Consider the following 17376-nt stretch of genomic DNA (forward strand, 5'->3'; position numbering starts at 1 on the left):
TCTATATGCTGTATGTGCGGCCCTAAAAACAAACAAAAAAAAATCCGAGAAGATCCTGGGATATGTAGCCTGAAAAGTTTTCCTGGGTGTCCTGCTTAATATGTGGCATAATAAAATCAAACTTACAACTCTGAGGTGTGGATTTGGTGCTGTGGCTCACAGGACGGAGAGTCCTTTAAATAGGGAGATTCCTGGACATATTTGAAGTTGTTTTTATTTGTAAAAATACAATTTTCCCAGAAATTTTGAAGAATTCTATTTTTTTTTTTTTTTTTTTTTAGCCATGGTATGTGGAAGTTCCCAGGCTATAGTGACAACGCTGGCTATTTAACCCACTGCACCGTAAGGGAACTCAAAAAATGCTAATTTAAAAAATGGGGGGGTCCCCTTGTGGCTCAGTAGTTAACGAATCTGACTAGGAGCCATGAGGTTGTGGGTTCGATCCCTGCCCTTGCTCAGTGGGTTAAGGATCCGGAGTTGCCGTGAGCTGTGGTGTAGGTAGCAGATGCAGCTCGGATCCTGTGTTGCTGTGGCTCTGGCATAGGCCAGTGGCTACAGCTCCGATTAGACCCCTAGTCTAATATGCAGCAGGAGCAGCCCAAGAAATGGCAAAAAGACAAAATAATAATAATAATAATAACAATAAAATAAAAAATAGGGGGAGTTCCCATTGTGGCTCAGCGGTAATGAATCCAGCTAGTATCCATGAGGATGCAGGTCCTGTCCCTGGACTCACTCAGTGGGTTAAGGATCCAACATTGCAGTCATGGCTCAGATCTGGCATTGCTATAGCTGTGGTGTAAGCTTCAGTCTGACCCTTAGCCATATGCTGCGGGTGCAGCCCTAAAAAAACCAAAAAAAAAGGAAAAAGTTAAGATCAGAGAATTCTGCACTCTGGGGCTCCTCCAATCTTGCTCCTTTTTCTTCTCTTGGAAATAGTTCGTCTTTTCATCCAGAGGCCCACAAGAGGGTGCTACACGCCTTTTAGACCACACTTCCCATATCAGCCCTGAAGGTCTTGAGAAGCTACAGAACTATCACAAGACAGGTAGGTTTGCGTTCCCATTGCTGTGACTCAGCGGTAACAAGCCTGACTAGCATCCATGAGGATGGGGGTTCGATCAATTGCTGTGAGTTGTGGTGCAGGTTGCAGACTCATCTCGGATCCCAGGTTGCTATGGCTGTGGCACAGCTGCAGCTTGCATTGACCCCTAGCTTGGGAACTTGTTTTGCCCTAAAAAGCAAACAAAAGAGACAGGTGGGTTGGTGCAAGGATTGATCTTTTCACAGATAATGAAAGCCAGTGAGGAATTTTAAGTAACACTTGTATAGTGCTCTGGGGTTATTAAATATTATCATTATCATTCCAACTTTAACAACTTTAATAATCCAGATTGGAGTTCTCATTGTGGCTCATCAAGAACCCAGTTAGTATCCATGAGGATGAGAGTTCGATCTCTGGCCTCACTCAGTGGATTAAAGGATCCCGAGTTTCCAAGAGCTGCAGGATGCAGACACAGCTCAGATCCGGTGTTGCTGTGGATGTGGCATCTGTTTCATCCCCTAGTCTGGGAACTTCCACATGCCACAGGTGCAGCCCTAAAAAAAAAAAAAAAAAAAAGGTGCTGGTGGAAGATCAGTATAACAGCAACTTTCTCATATACCAGAAATACCAATTTTAAAGAATCATTGAGGGAGTTCCTGTTGTGGTGCAGGGGAAACGAATCCGACTAGTATCCATGAGGATGTGGGTTCAATCCCTGGCCTCACTCAGTGGGTCAGGGATCTGGCATTTCTGTGAGCTGTGGTGTAGATCGCAGACACAGCTTGGATACCGTGTTGCTGTGGTGTAGGTCAGCAGCTACAGCTCCCATTCCATCCCTAGCGTGCAGGTGTGGCCCTAAAAAGAAAAGAAAAAAAAATTTCTTCAATAAAAAATAAATAAAAGGATCAATGAGCAAAGATCTCATTGACATTAGCAACAAGGCCTGTACAAACTCCTACAAAACCTATTGCAAGCCCTTTGTGGAAAACTTATAAAGCTTTCCTGAGGACAGCAAAGTCTTCACTAAATGGACAGATAAAAATTCATGAATGGAGAGACCCAATGTAAATTTTTTTTTCTTCCCAGCTGGACAGTTTTAATGCAATTGAGTCAAAATTTCTTTTTTTCATGAAATGTCATCCTTTAGAGGGAGGGAAAAATATGCAATAATAGTTCAGACTATTAAAAAGAAAGAATGAAAAAGAGGGGAAGGAGGGATTTGTTCTATCTGATAATAAGATGTTATAAAACTGTAGTAATTAAAACAATGAAGTTGGTGCATAAATGGACGTGTAGGTCAACAAGTCATTAAAATGTCAATAAAACAGGAGTTCCCGCTGTTGTGGGTTAAGAATCCAAGTGCAGGAAGTTCCCTTTATGGCTTAGTGGTTAACGATCCCAACTAGGATCCATGAGGTTGTGGGTTTGATCCATGGCCTCGCTCAGTGGGTTAAGGATCTGGCATTGCCGTGAGCTGTGGTGTACATTGCAGAAGAGGCTCGTATTCTGAGTTGCTGTGGCTGTGGTATAGGCCGGCAGCTGTAGCTCCAATTCAGCCCCTAGCCTGGGAACTTCCATATGCCTCGGGTGCAGCCCTAAAAAGAAAAAAAAAAAAAAAAAAAAAAGAAAAACAGACAAAAAACTTTTTAAAAATAAAATATATTTTAAAAATTTCTCAATGTCTCTATTAGTCAGGAGTCTTAGTTCTCACAGAACCAACAAAAACCAACTTTGGGAGTTCCCAGTGGCTCAGTGGGTTAAGGATCTACTGTGGTTCAAGTTGTTGCTGTGCCATGGGTTCAATCCTCAGCCCAGGAAGTTCCACATGCTGCAGGTGCAGCCAAAAAAATAATGCACACACACAAAACCAACTTTGGTTAACTTAGGCAGAAACAATTAATTTATAGACAGGAGACAATAACTTAACAAATGGGTAGGAAGCTGCAGAAAAGACCAACATGAGGTTCTTTTCCTTTTTATGACACGGAAGGAAAGAACCATCAAGAAAGAGTGATACATTTGACTGTGTAAATTTATAAAGGACTTCTAGAAACAGCAGCAATATGATTTGTTACAACCACTTTGGAGGATCATCTGGCAGCATCTAGAAAAGCCGTGCTTACCCAGGATCCAGTAAGTTCTACCTCTTAGTATCCATCTGGAGAAATATACACACTTGTGCCCAAGGAGACATGATTAAGAATGGATATTGCAGCCTTATCTGTAATTCTGAGAAATTGGAAACAACCTAAACATCTGTCAGCAGAGGAAGAGATAAAACAGAACATCCGATAGCTGGTAAAAGGAATGTGACATCACAGATGGATCTTACTGGAGGATGAAGGAAAAAAGCAAGTTGCAGAATAATACAATGTTTTCATAAGGAACTACATAGAACATACAATACTGAAATTATTAAATTTTTTAAATTTAGAGGGGCTGGAATGAGAGTAAGATTTCAGCTTTATCTGTAATATTCGAACTTTTCTTTCTTTCTTTTTGGCTGCCCCACTGCATATGGAATTCCCAGGCCAGGGATCAGATCAGAGCCACAGACCTATGCTGCAGCCATGGCAATGTGGGATCCTTAACCCACTGTGCCAGGCTGGGGGTTGAATCTGCATCGCAGGGTTCCAGAGATGCCGCCCATCCCATTGCACCACAGCAGAAACTCTGGAACTTTGAAAAGATAGTCTTTAGGGAGTTCCCATTGTGGCGCAGTGGTTAACGAATCCGACTAGGAACCATGAGGTTGCAGGTTCAATCCCTGGCCTTTCTCAGTGGGTTAATGATCCAGTGTTGCCGTGAGCTGTGGTGTAGTTTGCAGATGTGGCTCGGATCCCGCGTTGCTGTGGCTCTGGTGTAGGCCGGTGGCTACAGCTCCGATTAGACCCCTAGCCTGGGAACCTCCATACACTGTGGGAGCGGCCCTAGAAAAGGCAAAAAAAAAAGATAGTCTTTAGGTATTTAATGAGTGAAAAGAATATGACCCACGGGTCTGGCTCCCCCCACACCCACCTCTTTGTTTATCCTCTCCTGCCACCCTGTTCCTCCTGCCTCAGAGCTTCATCTAGACTTGCTTCTCAGTGCCACAGGACCTTTGCGTGTGATGCTTCCTCTGTCCAGAATCTTGCCCCTCCTTCCCTCAATTTTACACTTATCAGTTCCTTTGGATTTCTGTGAGAAAACACTTCTTAAGAATGCTTTCTCAGGACCCCTGACCTAGGTGGAGGCAGAGTGCAGATCTGACCTGTGGAGTACAACAAAGCAGCCCCTCTCAGCCACAGCACTCTATACCTCTGTGACTGTGAGAAGGGATATTAAAGAGGTTCCCTGGGGTCAGTGTGTATAGCCAAAAACAATCTAGTGACCTTAGGCAAGTCACCTTTCTGAACCTCCGCTTCTCATCTGTAAAGAAATCAAAGTTGGAGATCCCTGGTGGCTTGGAGGTTAAAGATTCGGCATTCTCACCGACTGCTGTGGCCCGTTGTCACTTCTGGGGCTTGGTGGCTCAGGTTCGATCCCTGGCCCAGGAACTTCTGCATGCTGAGGGCACACCCCTCCACACAAAAAAAATTTCAAGCTTGCCATTCTTAGCTCACAGCGCTAATGAATACAAAGAATGTGTAGAAATGGAGTTCCCATCATGGCGCAGCAAAAACAATCCAACTAGGAACCATAAGGTTGCCAGTTCCATCCCTGGCCTCACTCAGTGGGTTGAAGATCCGGCATTGCTGTGAGCTGTGGTGTAGGTTGCAGACACGGCTCATATCTGACATTGCTGAGATATATGCCGGCAGCTGTAGCTCCGATTAGACCCCCAGCCTGGGAACCTTCATATGCCACGGGTGTGGCCCTAAAAAGCAAAAAACAAACACAAGAACTTGTAGACACTAAAGGTCTATCTAGGTACATTTACAACTGCAAGTCCTCCCCCATCCATTCAATGCAGCCAACAGATTTTCTTGTTCCATAAAAACCTTAGGATGAGGATCAGAGAACTGGGCTGGCTAAGACAGCCTCCAGGTGAACTGAGTGAAGCTGCAGCGATGGGACGTAGGGGGATTTCCCCGGCAAGGCAGGCATCAAATGCTTCCTCTCTAAGCTATTTGGAAGAACCTGTGAAATACCCTAGTTGAGACCATACTGCATTCTTTTCTCCACTCCCAGAGCTTGAAGAGAGTTGATTGGCAGAAGAAAAGATCCAGGCCACATACTCCCTTCACACACATTGTTCATAAGGAACCAGACTATTGAGCCCTCTGCCTAAGTCAATTTCCAAGAATCCCTTTGTCCTTTTAATATCCAGGTACCCAAATAAAATAAAAGTCTATGTTACTTAAGTGCATAAGGATACTTTCAACAAATTGGGAGGCATGTGGGGATGGTCTGCCTTAAAATATTAACTGTGAGGAAGTTCTCGTGTGGCACAGCGAGGATCCAGTGTTGCCGCAGCTGTGGTACAGGTTGCAACAGGAGCTTGGGTTTGATCCCTGCTGGCCAGGGGACTTCCACATGCTGAGGGCGTGGCCAAAAAATTAACTGTGAAAATATACACTGTGCATATGTGAAATTAACCTCAGGGAGCCCTAGGAGATGTGTAAAGGGGTTAGGTAGGTGTCTTTAAAGCAGCTAAAAGTGATGGACAAAGCAAGCCCTGTGTGGCTTGCCTATGGGGAGAAAGATGCCCTACATTTAAAAGTTCAATGGGCAGAGATAACAAACTGGTTTCAAATCCAAGCCCTAAATCAAAGACTTCAGTACATTTCAGAGGAAGAGTCCTTTCTGCCCCCAGGGGTTCAAGACCTCCAGCTGAGAGCTCCAGTGGAAGACACTAGTTAGTTTGTTCTTTATTTTCATTGGAAAGTTACAGGGTTACTTATCAACAAAATGACTGTCCAGGGCAGCGATATCCAGTGGTTTCTATGTACAGGCCCGTCCCTGGGGTCCTTAAGCAGGAAGGGGCCTCAGCCCCTGAGGCCTCAGTTGGCTCCTTCCCAGGCCTCAAGGAACCAAACACAGAGTTGCAGGGAAAAAAAAACAGTCTGTCCTCGGCACCTGCTTTCATCCCAAAGGGAGGTGGTGGCTGCTGGTGTAGGACCCAGGCCCAGTCTTGGGGTAGTGGGTTTGGGGGCCTCTCTCCGGGGGCCCGCCCTTCCTGCACCCACCTCCCAGGCAAGTTCTCCCAGACATTCCTGGGACCACTCTGACAGGCTCACAGGTTCCCACTCTGGCCTTTGGAGTTGTCGTTTTAACACTGAGGCATCCCAGCTTCCTATCTTGGAGGACAAGCCTTTGCTCTGTAGCTTTTTCTTTTGTCCCTGTTTTGATACAAAAGTGATAATACTCTTGATCTGACCCTTTTTTTGCCCAAGAAACAAAAGTGGCTCAACAGGTACAGTTCTGCTGGTCAATCTGCTTCCGACAGGGTTCCATGGTGACGGCGACACCAACCCCACTCCGGCCGGATGTCATGCGGGTCACCTCGCTCCAGGTGTCCGTGTCTGGGTCATAACATTCCACACTGTCCAAGAATGTGTGACCATCATAGCCTCCTGCCAGAAGAGTAAAAGGGATGGTCAGTCCCTCCGAAGGCTGGGGAAAGGGAGAAACCACGAGAAGCCTCCCACCAGGATTTTTGAGGGTGGGGGCACCACAGGTACAGCATATGGAAGTTCCCAGGCCAGGGGTCGAAGTGGAGCTGCAGCTGCTGGCCTATGCCACAGCCACAGCAACACGGGATCCGAGCCATGTCTGAGACCTAAACCACAGCTCATAGCAAAGCCGGATCTTAAACCACTGAGTGAGGTCAGAGATTGAACCTGCATCCTCATGGATACTAGTCAGTCGAATTTGTTACCACTGAGCCACAAATGGAACTCTTTCCCACCATGATTTGAGCCTGCCCCTAAAAGATGAGGCTAGATGGGCTTCTCCACCCAGACTCCCACTCCCAGGGCCTCACCGAGAACATAGATTCTTCCCTGATGCACAGTAATCCCCAGGGCGCTTCGCCGATGCTTCATGGGGGCTACGAAAGTCCACGTTTCTGTCTCCACGTCGTAGCGTTCCACACTGTTCAGCTGGTCCTGACCATCGTAGCCCCCCGCAGCATAGATACAGTTGTGCAGGACACAGACTCCTAAACCACACCACACAGAGAGGTTGACTCCAGGGCCTGGCCTAGGGTGCCCCGGCCACCACCTTTTCGGGTCGGGGGGACCCTCCCCTCTCCCTTCCCTCTCCCTTCTCCCCTCTTCTGAGGAAACCTTCAAAAACAAAGCTGGGACAGAGGAGCTTGGACTCTCAGAATCTAGCTCTCCTGTGTGTGCCACAGGGTTCAAGGTTGAGACAAGTGGCCTGGCCAAGTTTCACTCCTAGGGGTGAGAGGGTGTGTCTCCTGGCTCCCCTCCCTGAAGCCCCCGCCCACCTGCCCCACTTCGAATGGTGTTCATGGGTGTGATCATTCGCCACTCATTCCTCTCTGGGTAGTAACACTCTGCTGAGTTGAGGCGGTTTGTCCCGTCAAAGCCCCCAACTGCGTAGAGCAGACGGTTGAGGACAGCCACTCCCACCCCGATCCTTCGCGTCAGCATTGGAGCCACCAAGTGCCACTCATCCCGCTCGGGTTCATACCTGCAAGGACATAATAACAGTGACAACAGCAACCACTGCTAACCAGGAACACTGACCCCCCCACACTTAGATTCTGCTAGGCCTCCAGGCACTTGAACTCTTTAATCCTCACAAGGATTCCCTCAGGCACAAGTTATCAGTAGGTCCCTTCTCCAGATAAGAGAACTAAGGTTCATAGCCACCATCTGCTCAAGGTCACACGTACATCTGCTGGACCCCAATGGCTCCATCACAACACCGCCAGGCCCTGTACTGAGTGTTACGTGTGTCATCTCACCAAAGACCATCCAGTGTGGTGGCGAAGTCAGTCCTCATGATCGTCCCTTACTTCTCAGATGACAAGACGGAGGCACAGAGAGGTGAAGTGGCAGGCCCAGGGTCACCAAGGAAGTGGCAGAGCTGGGGTGTGATCCAGCCTTCTTGAACACTAGAACCCCAGTTCTAACAACATGGCTACAGCCTGGCATGGTTCTTCTCAAATTATGATGGTCAAAGATGGAGTGACCATATATCCCAGTTGGCTGGGGCATTTTCAGTTCAGGCCTGTGCTCCTAGAATAATTCCTAGGGCCCCTTTTATCTTGAAAGTGGCCTGCTGAGGGTGATGCATCATCTTATTGTCCTATTCAAAGACTATGTACATTAGAGCCCTCTGTCTGAGGCGTGTATTAAAAATTCCCACTCCTGGCCTTACTCCAAACCCACCAATGCCAGGTATCCTATGGACAGCTGGGGAGTTTAACATGTTTCAGGTGAGAAGGTAACCTGGCTCACACTTCTGGAAAAGAAAAAGGCAGAGGTCTAGGCTACACAAGAGTCAAAAGCCCAAAACATTCAGCTTCTAAACACAGGGTCACCATGCACAGTTGTTCAGGCTGCGTACTGCACAAGGGCACCACATCTATGGGGGCATCTTCCAAATAGCAGGCCTCAGACATATGTTCATAACAACAATTTTTGGACAGATAGCAGTGAGGCGTTACATTTTCACAAAATTAGCCTATTACAACAATTTCAAACTGAGGAGACTTTCCCCAAATCTGCACAAAGTTGCTGTATGGATTTGTAACGGCCCCATGAACAGTTTCCAGGCCCAGATACATCATCCAAGGTCACGATCATAAATCTCTCAGATGTGGAGTTCCCGTTGTGGTGCAGTGGAAATGAATCAGACTAGTAACCATGAGGTTGCGGGTTCGATCCCTGGCCTTGCTCAGTGGGTTAAGGATCCAGCATTGCCATAAGCTGTGGTGTAGGTTACAGACTCAGCTCAGATCCCCATTGCTGTGGCTGTGGCATAGGCCAGCAGCTACAGCTCTGATGATTCAACCTCTAGTCTGAGACCCTCCATATTCCGCCGGTATGGCCTTAAAAAGCAAAAAAAAAAATCTCTCAGGTGTTTAGTTTCACCTTGAGGCTTCCACTCCCTGAAGACAAGGCACAGAGAAAAGCACTCAGCAACAGTGGGGAGGGAACCCCTAGATCCCAATGGCATGGGACCTGTTAGCAGCAGGACCCTCGGAGCCCACCCCTCCTGACCCCGCCACTCACCTCTCCACACTGTTGTGGTGGATACAGCCATGGGAGCCACCTACAGCATAGATGTGCCCATCGATGACCCCAACCCCAATTCGATTTCGTGGTACGCTCATGGGGGCACAGGGCGACCACTGGTTGGTCATGGGGTTGTAACAGTCCAGGGCGCTGGAGTCGGTGTTGCCGTCGGGTGAATTGTTCCGGCCGCCCACAGCATACAGCAGCCCGCCCACCACACAGCCTGCCAGGCCGCTACGGGGCACCTGCAGGTCCGCCAGCCGGAGCCATGTGCCATCACTGGGGTTGTAGGCCTCCAGGTAGCTGAGTGACTGGCGGAAGTAGCCGCCGGCAGTGTAGATGAGCCGGCCAACCTTGGGTGCTCGGCAGGGCATCACCTGTGTGGGCTTGTGCAGAGTGAGCTCTTGGAAGATCTTGACCAGGTAGTCCTTGCAGCGGGAGTCCGACTGCAGGATCTCGCACTTCTGCAGCTGCATCTGCAGGAAGTGGGGCGTGAGCGAGTGGCAGCGCACAGCCCGCAGCAGCGCCTGCACGTAGAAACGCCGCTGCTCACAGTCGTACTTGACCCAGTTGATGCAGGCATGGAAGACCTCAGACTCGCAGCGCACATTCAGATCGTCCCGGCTAATGAGGGTCACCAGCTGGCAGTGGGACAAATTGAAGAATTCCTCTTGCTTGGCCACCTGCAGAGGGCATTGTGCGACGGGCTGACTTCTATGTCTCTCTCCCTTGCCATCCCCTCAACAGTGCTATGATCTTGGATAAGTCACTCAACCTGCCTCTGTCAATTTCAGTTTCCTCAGGTGTAAAATGGGCATTTAAAATAGTCTGAACCTCACAGTTTGTGAGGATTAAATGAGTTAATGCAACATGCCAGGCATGTAGTACATAAGTACTCAGGTAAATGGGCAAAGACATGATGTATCACATATGGTTTAGTATCATTCTGTGTTTGAACTCTGAGATCATTACCCTTTGTAAAAAATGAAATTACTTTTACAAAAGAGCAGACTGGCTAAAAAGGAAATAGCAGAGTTCCCTCGTGGCACAGCAGAAATCAATCCGACCAGGAACCATAAGGTTGCGGGTTCGATCCCTGGCCTTGCTCAGTGGGTTAAGGATCCAGCATTGCCATAAGCTATGGTATAGGTTCTCAGATGTGGCTCAGATCTAACGTTGCTGTGGCTGTGGCGTAGGCCGGCAGCTGTAGCTCCAATTAGACCCCTAGCCTGGGAACCTTCATATGCTGTGGGAGTGGCCCTAAGACAAAAGACAAAAAAAAAAAAAAAAAAGGAAATAACAATAGAATATTCTAGGAAAAAAAGTTCAGAGAGCTCCCTGCTGGCACAGCAGGTTGAGGATCCAGCATTGTCACTGTTGTGGTTCAGGTTGCTGCTGTGGTACAGTTCAATCCCTGATCTGGGAACTTCTGCATGCTGTAGATGGGGCCAAAACATAAATAAATAAAAGGTTCAGGCTGGAAGAAAGCAGCCTGAGTTGCAATTTTGGTCCAGGACTTTTTTTTCTTTTTTTTTTTTTGTCTTTTTAGGGCCGCACTCCCAGCATATGGAAGTTCCCAGGTTAGGGGCTGAATCAGAGCTGTAGCCGCCGGCCTACACCATAGCCACAGCAACGCCATATCTGAGCCGTGTCTGAGACCTCAGCTCACAGCAATGCCAGATCCTTAACCCACTGGGTGGGGCCAGGGATCAAACCTGCATCCTCATGGATACTAGTCGGTTTTGTTAACCGTGAGCCACAACGGAACTCCTTGGCCCAGTACTTTCTAAGTGTGGGACCTTGGGCAAATACCTGAAACACTCTGTGCCTGGGTTTTCCTCCTCCCTAAAAGGGAGGTTATACTACTAACTATCTCAGAGCAGGGCTACTCCTAGGGTATACAGGGCAAATATTTTTTGTCAGGCCCAGTCCCTATAAATAATTTGTTTACCCCACATCAGTGGGTCCTCACCTTTCTGGTACCCCGAGCCCATGCAATCCCTTGAAACCAGTACTGTGTAGACTAGTGGGAGAGCCCTGCTCTCAGGCCACCTCCCTGGAAGCCATAGGCCTTAGGTCCTTGGGGCATTTGGTCAACTCCAAAGGTGGTGCAGAGTAAAGGAAAGAAATGGAGACCAGGGTAGTGTCCACCCCCAGCTGATCCCAGCCACAGGAAGACTTTGAAAATGTCCTGGAAGGCATTCCAAAGCACACACACCTGATAGCTGGGAAGATTCAGTGATTTAAAGGATGGAAATCACTTAGAACAGAGGCTGGTCCACAGTAAGTGCTCGATAAGCACTTATTTTTTCTGTTCACAACTTCCTCCACTTAAAAATGAAAACGAAACAAAGAATAGTGTAAGAACAACACTATGTGGACCAAAGAAAACATGTCTAAGGGTCACACTTGCGGTCTACAGCACATCATGGGTGTTCAATAAATATTTGCTGACGGCCTGAAATGTCGGGCCCTACTCAGTGCACCCCAGTGTGGAAATGCCAACGTACTCACTGCACCCTGTCCCCACCTTTGACCCCAGAGAAACCAGGAGCCCAGGGACCTATGAAGGCCTCACTTTCTTGAGCTGTTCCCCAGAGTTGCCCAAGATGTGTAGAATAAGAATTCAGAACCCCATTTTTCTCCAGCTCCTTGCCTTGACCTTTCACATCTCAAAAAGAAATGAGCTCCCATCTGTCCTTGGTTCTTCAGACACTGCTCCCAAGCCCTGGATCCATGTCAATTGCCCTCACTCACCTCCCCAAAGTGCATGTAGATGTACTCTCGGGCACGCTGGTGTAGCTCGGCACAGCCAATCTGCTCGGCGAAGTTGGCAATGCCAATGGCATTGCTGGGGTCCAGCTGCTGCACCAGGAAGTCGCTGCAGGCACGGACCACACTGTCAATCTGGTACATGACAGCACCATTCATGACATGGAGCACACACTTCTCACCCATGGAGATGGAGGCCGTGTAAGCGAACTCGATGAGGCGCTCCATGACCTTAGGGTGGATCCCCTCAATGGACACTACCTCCATGCCCTGCTCCCGCAGCCCGTTGGTGAACATAGCCTTGAAGACAGGGCTGGATGAAGCCAGCACCACCTTGTGGGCCATGAACTGGGCAGCTGGTGCATCCTCGTACTTGACCTGCAGCGTAACATCGCATAGCTGTTGGCTGAGCCGCAGTTCATTCATGATGCCAAAGGCTTGCTTGGTGTGGTCCTCCAGCGTGTAGCTAAAGGTGCGGTTGCCGTGCTGCGAGGGGGTCACCTCAGCCTTGCACTCCGTGGAGGCGTACATCACCGTGTCCCCTGCCCCTTCGGGGCGCTGTGACCTCAGGGGCAGAAATTGGGTGTGTGCCCCAGCCCCACTAGGCCTGGGTTCCGGTTGCATGGGGTTCCAGATGACAAGGGACAACACCACCACTGGCACTCAGAGGCCTGGAGGAGGGAGAGCACAGGGCTGCGGGCAGGGCCTGGGGCCAAGCCTTTTCTAAAATAAAGCAACTCCTAGACCAGTTTTCCTTCCCAAGCCCAGGTGAAGCAGTGTCCATCTGTGCTAACTGCCCAATGGCCTCACCAGCCCAAGGGTCCACCTTATATCATAGGTCAGATGATGTCCCTCCCCTGCCAGAATCCCCCCCACACTGCCCCCCGCCAAGCCCTGTGGCACAGAGTAAAACCAAACTCTTCAATGGCTGGCAAAGCCCTTCACAATCAGCTCCTGTCCACCTGTCCCCTTTGCTCATTCTGTTCCAGTTATCTGATGGTCCTTCCCTTCCTAGGGCATATCCATCTCCTTCCTTCATTCACCTCACCAACATTTATTGAGCATCTACTGTGGACCACTACCAGGCACAGTTCTAGACACCAGGGACACAGCAGTGAGTAAGACTGACATACACTGTGCTCCCTTAGAGCTGACACTTGGGAATGGAGGAGCCATAAGTAAAATAAGCAAGACTTGAGCAAAAATTGAGGCTTTGAAGGAAATGACAGCACATTGTGATAGTGTGACTTGAGGGCAGTTACTTTAACTCAGGTATTCCAGGCCTCTGTTGGTGCTGAGACAAGAGGGGTGAACATATGAAGGAGGTGGGGGTGGGATGAGAGTTTTCTAGGCAGAGAGAGAGCAAGTGCAAAGGCTCAGAGGCAGAATGACAGGCAATCTGAAAAATCGGTAAGGAGTATAATGAGCATAATGACTATTGAAGGGTTTCCAAGAAACCTGTGGAGACTCGACAGCCAGGGCAGGAGCTGTGTTTTGAAAAGTCCTTCAGGGAGGAGGGAATCTGCAAGAGGCTCCCCAAGTTTCTCTAACTCATCTTTCCCTGGGCTCAACTCAGTCACCTCCTCCCTGCTTTATTTCCATCACAGCACTTGTCAAGAATTGAAATGAGCTCCTTTGCTTCCTCCTTGAAGGATGGCCCATCCGTCTGGCCCTGAGCCCCCAGGTTTCTGAGGACAGGTAGCCCTGTGTAGGTCAGGGCTGTGCCCATCCTCTCCTGTGCCTCTCTGCCTGGGATCTGGCACCGTGCAGGGGTCAATGAGCTATGGCTGGCTGACTGCCCACTCCAGTGTGCCTGCCAGATCACCCTCCTCCACCGGGCCATGGCCGCCTCTCCCCAGCTGAGGCCCAGGCCGGCCTCTTGGTCATGGGCCAATCGGCCAACGGTGCCCCCTGGGCCCTGGGCACTCCCCCGCCACCCCCATGAAGCGGTAAGTGGGAGACTGCGCATGTCCTGCCTGAGCTGCCAAGGCCTGGAAAAGGGAGGAAGTGACCCCGCCGCCGCCTCTCCACTGCCAGCCCCAGGGCGAAGACCAAGCCCCCCAACGTCCCGGAATCCCCCGGCCTTGGTCGGAGCGGCGCTCCCTGGGCCCTTGGCTCGGTTTGCGTCGCTCTCGGGCCACCCCGCGAGTTGCGCCGTCCAACAAAAGGCTCCGACTCGAACCGCACCCTTCTGGCCTCCGCGGAGCCGCGGGAACCCCGAGGCGACCGGCCCGCAACGCGCAGTTCTCCGGCCCCCAGGCACGGCCGCAGGGCACTCACGGCCCACGGTACCCGCCGCCCGGGCGCAGGCCGCCTCACTCACCCCGCCATGGCCGCTCTCGGGCTCCGCCTCCGTCGCCCAGGCCCAGGCGCCTCCATCGCAGCGTGCAGGGGGGAGGTGCGGAACGCGCGCAGGTCACCATGACTAAGCAGAGCCGGGCGCCGGCCGTGTCAGAATAAAAGTCCCGGCGGCCCCCGGCCTCCTCGAGCGGCGGGGACAGCGGAGGGGCCGCTCCCCACCCCACCCCGCCCACGCTAGCTGTCGCCCAGCTGCGCAGCCTCAGCGCGGCGACCACAGCGGTCTTTGCGACGGGGCCAATGACCGCAGCGCTCGGCGCTCCCAAACTCGTGGTAGGAGCCGCAGAGAATCAGAGCCCCAGGTTCGAGGCCCAGCCCGTCCCCGCACCAGGGATCAGTGGGCATCCCTCACCACCGCCGACCTGCCGCCGCGCTCACCTGGGTCGTCGCGTAGCCTCTGCCGCTCTCCCTACGAGGTGGGGAAGCCTGGGCTCCGCGGCGGCTCTGGGGCACCGTGGTGCCACCCGCTCACCGAGCTTCCGGGAAGCCCTAAGGGCCTCGGCCCGGCCGGGGGCGGCTCTCGACTAATTTTCCTTGTGAGAGGCCCGCGGGCGCTTCCGCCGTCGCGGGGGGGCCTTGGTTCTGGGGTGGCTCAGCCTTCGGGGTCGCGGCCGTCGAGTGGGGGGGCAGCCTCAGGACGCCCGGGAAGGAGGCGGGGAGAGGGCGGAGAGGGCGCGGCGGGGAAGGAGTCTCGATTCCCCGCCCTTCCCGCAGGTGCCTCGGCGCCCGTGGGCATAGAGCTGGGCATCGGGCGAGGGATCACCGCGAAGCCTATCTGGCCGGTACCCCCCTCGCAGTCCCCTCCATCCGCCTAGTTTTGTCGATTTCTGTGCGTGTCTGCTGTCCACGACCTGCTCTTCTTTGTCCCTTTAACTTCACAGGGCGCGGGCCTCACATTAAGGCAGCGCAGGATCCAGTTAGAATTGTCTACCCACTTGAATTTTCATTGTCTTTATTTTTTAGTTATCGCCAATCTGAAAGAGCGTGAAGCTCTCGGGAAGAGATACGAACTCCAGCTCTGCCACTCTAGCTCTGTGCGGGTGGGCCTGTAGCTTAATTAACCTCTCCAGGCTTCAGTTTCCTCGCTATAAGAATGTTAACAATAAAAGCACCTACCTGCTAGGTTATCTGGAATACTAAATAAGAACACTTGCGCCCAATAAAATATGGATTTTTATTCTTCATGGCAAGTGATACTGATTTACCACTTATGCTGTCTGTGATATAAAGGTAACTTCAATAAATGCATTAAAAATTTTTTTAAGAGTACATCTATATGAAAACTTAAGTGAGAAGTTCCTGTCCTGGCTCAGCGGAACCGAATCTGACTAGCACCCATGAGGACGCAGGTTCGATCCCTGGCCTTGGTCAGTGGGTTGCAGATCCTGGGTTGTCTTGAGCTGTGGTGTAGGTCACAGATGCCACTCAGATCTGACATTGCTGTGGCTGTGGTGTAGGCCAGCGGCTACAGCTCCAATTCCACCTGTAGCCTGGGAACCCCCATATGCCATGGGTGCGGCCCTAAAAAGCGAAAAAAGAAAGGAAGGAAGGAAGAGAGAGAGAGAAAGAGAGAGAGAAGAAAGAAAGAAAGAAAGAAAGAAAGAAAGAAAGAAGGAAAGAAAGAAAAGAAAGAAAGAAAGAAAGAAAAAGAAAAAGGAAAGAAAGAGAAAGAAAGAAAGAAAGAAAAAGAAAACAGAAAACTAAGTGAATACAGGGAAACGCTAGGCGGTACAGATATTGATCTAAGAAAGGATTCCGAGTTCCCATCGTGGCGCAGCGCAAACGAATCCAACTAGGAACCATGAGGTTGTGGGTTCGATCTCTAGCCGGCGTTGCGGTGAGCTGTGGTGTAGGTCGCAGACGCGGCCTGGATTTGGCATGGCTCTGGCTGTGCTGTAGGCTGGCAGCTATAGCTCCGATTAGACACCTAGCCTGGGAACCTCCCTATGCCGACATACCGCTGGTGCGACCCTAAAAAGACAAAGACGACCCCCCCCCCAAAAAAAAAGGATTCTGCTCATCTCCAGGTAAACCTGTAAGATTCAAGGTCCCTGGTCTGGGTCTGGGATTAATTCCACGCCCTTCCTTCCCCTCCTATTGTGTGAAGATGCGCTTCTGGATAGCTCCAGAGAGGGCGCGGTAACAAAGCTGCTGAATACCTTCCTCAACGCGCAAAGGAAACTTTCTTATCTCTCAAAATAATACCTACAAGGCCTGTGATCCAGCGGGTGCCACGTGTAGATATTTATCCAAGGTACCCTTGCATATGTGCAGGAGGATGTATGTACACAGATGTTTATTGCAACACTGTGTATAAAGGCAAAGTGTTGGACTCAACACAGGTGTCCCTAGGGCCTTAGTGTAATAAGTGGTGGGACGTCTACGTTGTGAAATACCATGGCAGCCAGTGAATAGAAGCAGGACATTTGCTGTATAAATGTTTACCTTGTTTGTTTGTTTTTTTAACGTGGAGGGGTGGTAAGTGCTGTGAAATTCCTGTTGTAGCTTATTGAGTTAAGAACCTAACTAGTATCCATTAAGATGTGGGTTCGATTCCTGGCCTCGATCATTGGTTTAAGGATCCCGAATTGCCATGAGCTGTGGTGTAGTTCAAAGATGTGGCTTGGGTCCCAAGTTGCTGTGGCTGTGGCATAGGCTGGCAGCTGCAGCTCTGATGACCCCTAGCCTGGGAACTTCCACATGCCTCACATGTGGCCCTAAAAAGAAAAAAAAAGTGCTGTAGGCTGAATCGTGCCCCCTTCCCCCACCACTCATATATTGAAGCCCTAATCCCCAGTGTGATGGTATCTGGAGATGGAGATTTGGGGAGATAATCAGGTTTAGATGAGGTTGTGAGGGTGGGGCCCTCATGATGGCATTAGTGTTCTTTTAAGAAGAGAAACCAGAGAAATTGCTCTTACTCTCCCTCTACCATGTGAGAACACAGGCCGAGAGAGCAGCTGTCTATAAGCCAGGAAGAGAGCTCTCATCAGAACCCAAACCTGCTGACAC

The 17376-nt window shown here is 50.4% G+C and overlaps 1 protein-coding gene and 1 long non-coding RNA gene across 12 annotated transcripts; one reads left to right on the forward strand and one right to left on the reverse strand.

Moving 5' to 3' along the window:
- Positions 1–196: 196 nt before the first annotated feature.
- On the reverse strand, positions 197–15243 carry KEAP1 (kelch like ECH associated protein 1). Of its 11 annotated transcripts, none has more exons than XM_085007551.1 (8): positions 14743–15243; positions 11992–12677; positions 9232–9917; positions 7476–7681; positions 7011–7187; positions 6500–6600; positions 1836–1900; positions 197–1234 (listed from the first exon to the last, which is right to left on the reverse strand). In XM_085007551.1, exons 2-7 carry the CDS (start codon positions 12628–12630, stop codon positions 1862–1864), a joined length of 1848 nt encoding a protein of 615 aa, XP_084863677.1. In that variant the 5' UTR covers positions 12631–12677; positions 14743–15243; the 3' UTR covers positions 197–1234; positions 1836–1861.
- On the forward strand, positions 14474–15548 carry LOC146405496 (uncharacterized). Its single transcript, XR_014837635.1, has 2 exons — positions 14474–14780; positions 15328–15548. It is a non-coding gene; the product is annotated as an uncharacterized LOC146405496 (long non-coding RNA).
- The last annotated feature ends 1828 nt before the right edge of the window (positions 15549–17376 follow it).

The sequence above is a fragment of the Sus scrofa genome, chromosome 2 (assembly GCF_054392235.1).
Source record: "Sus scrofa isolate SSC_HxYL_T2T_F1_AM1 chromosome 2, Sscrofa_HxYL_maternal_Yorkshire_Landrace_v2.0, whole genome shotgun sequence".
NCBI lineage: Eukaryota > Metazoa > Chordata > Mammalia > Artiodactyla > Suidae > Sus > Sus scrofa.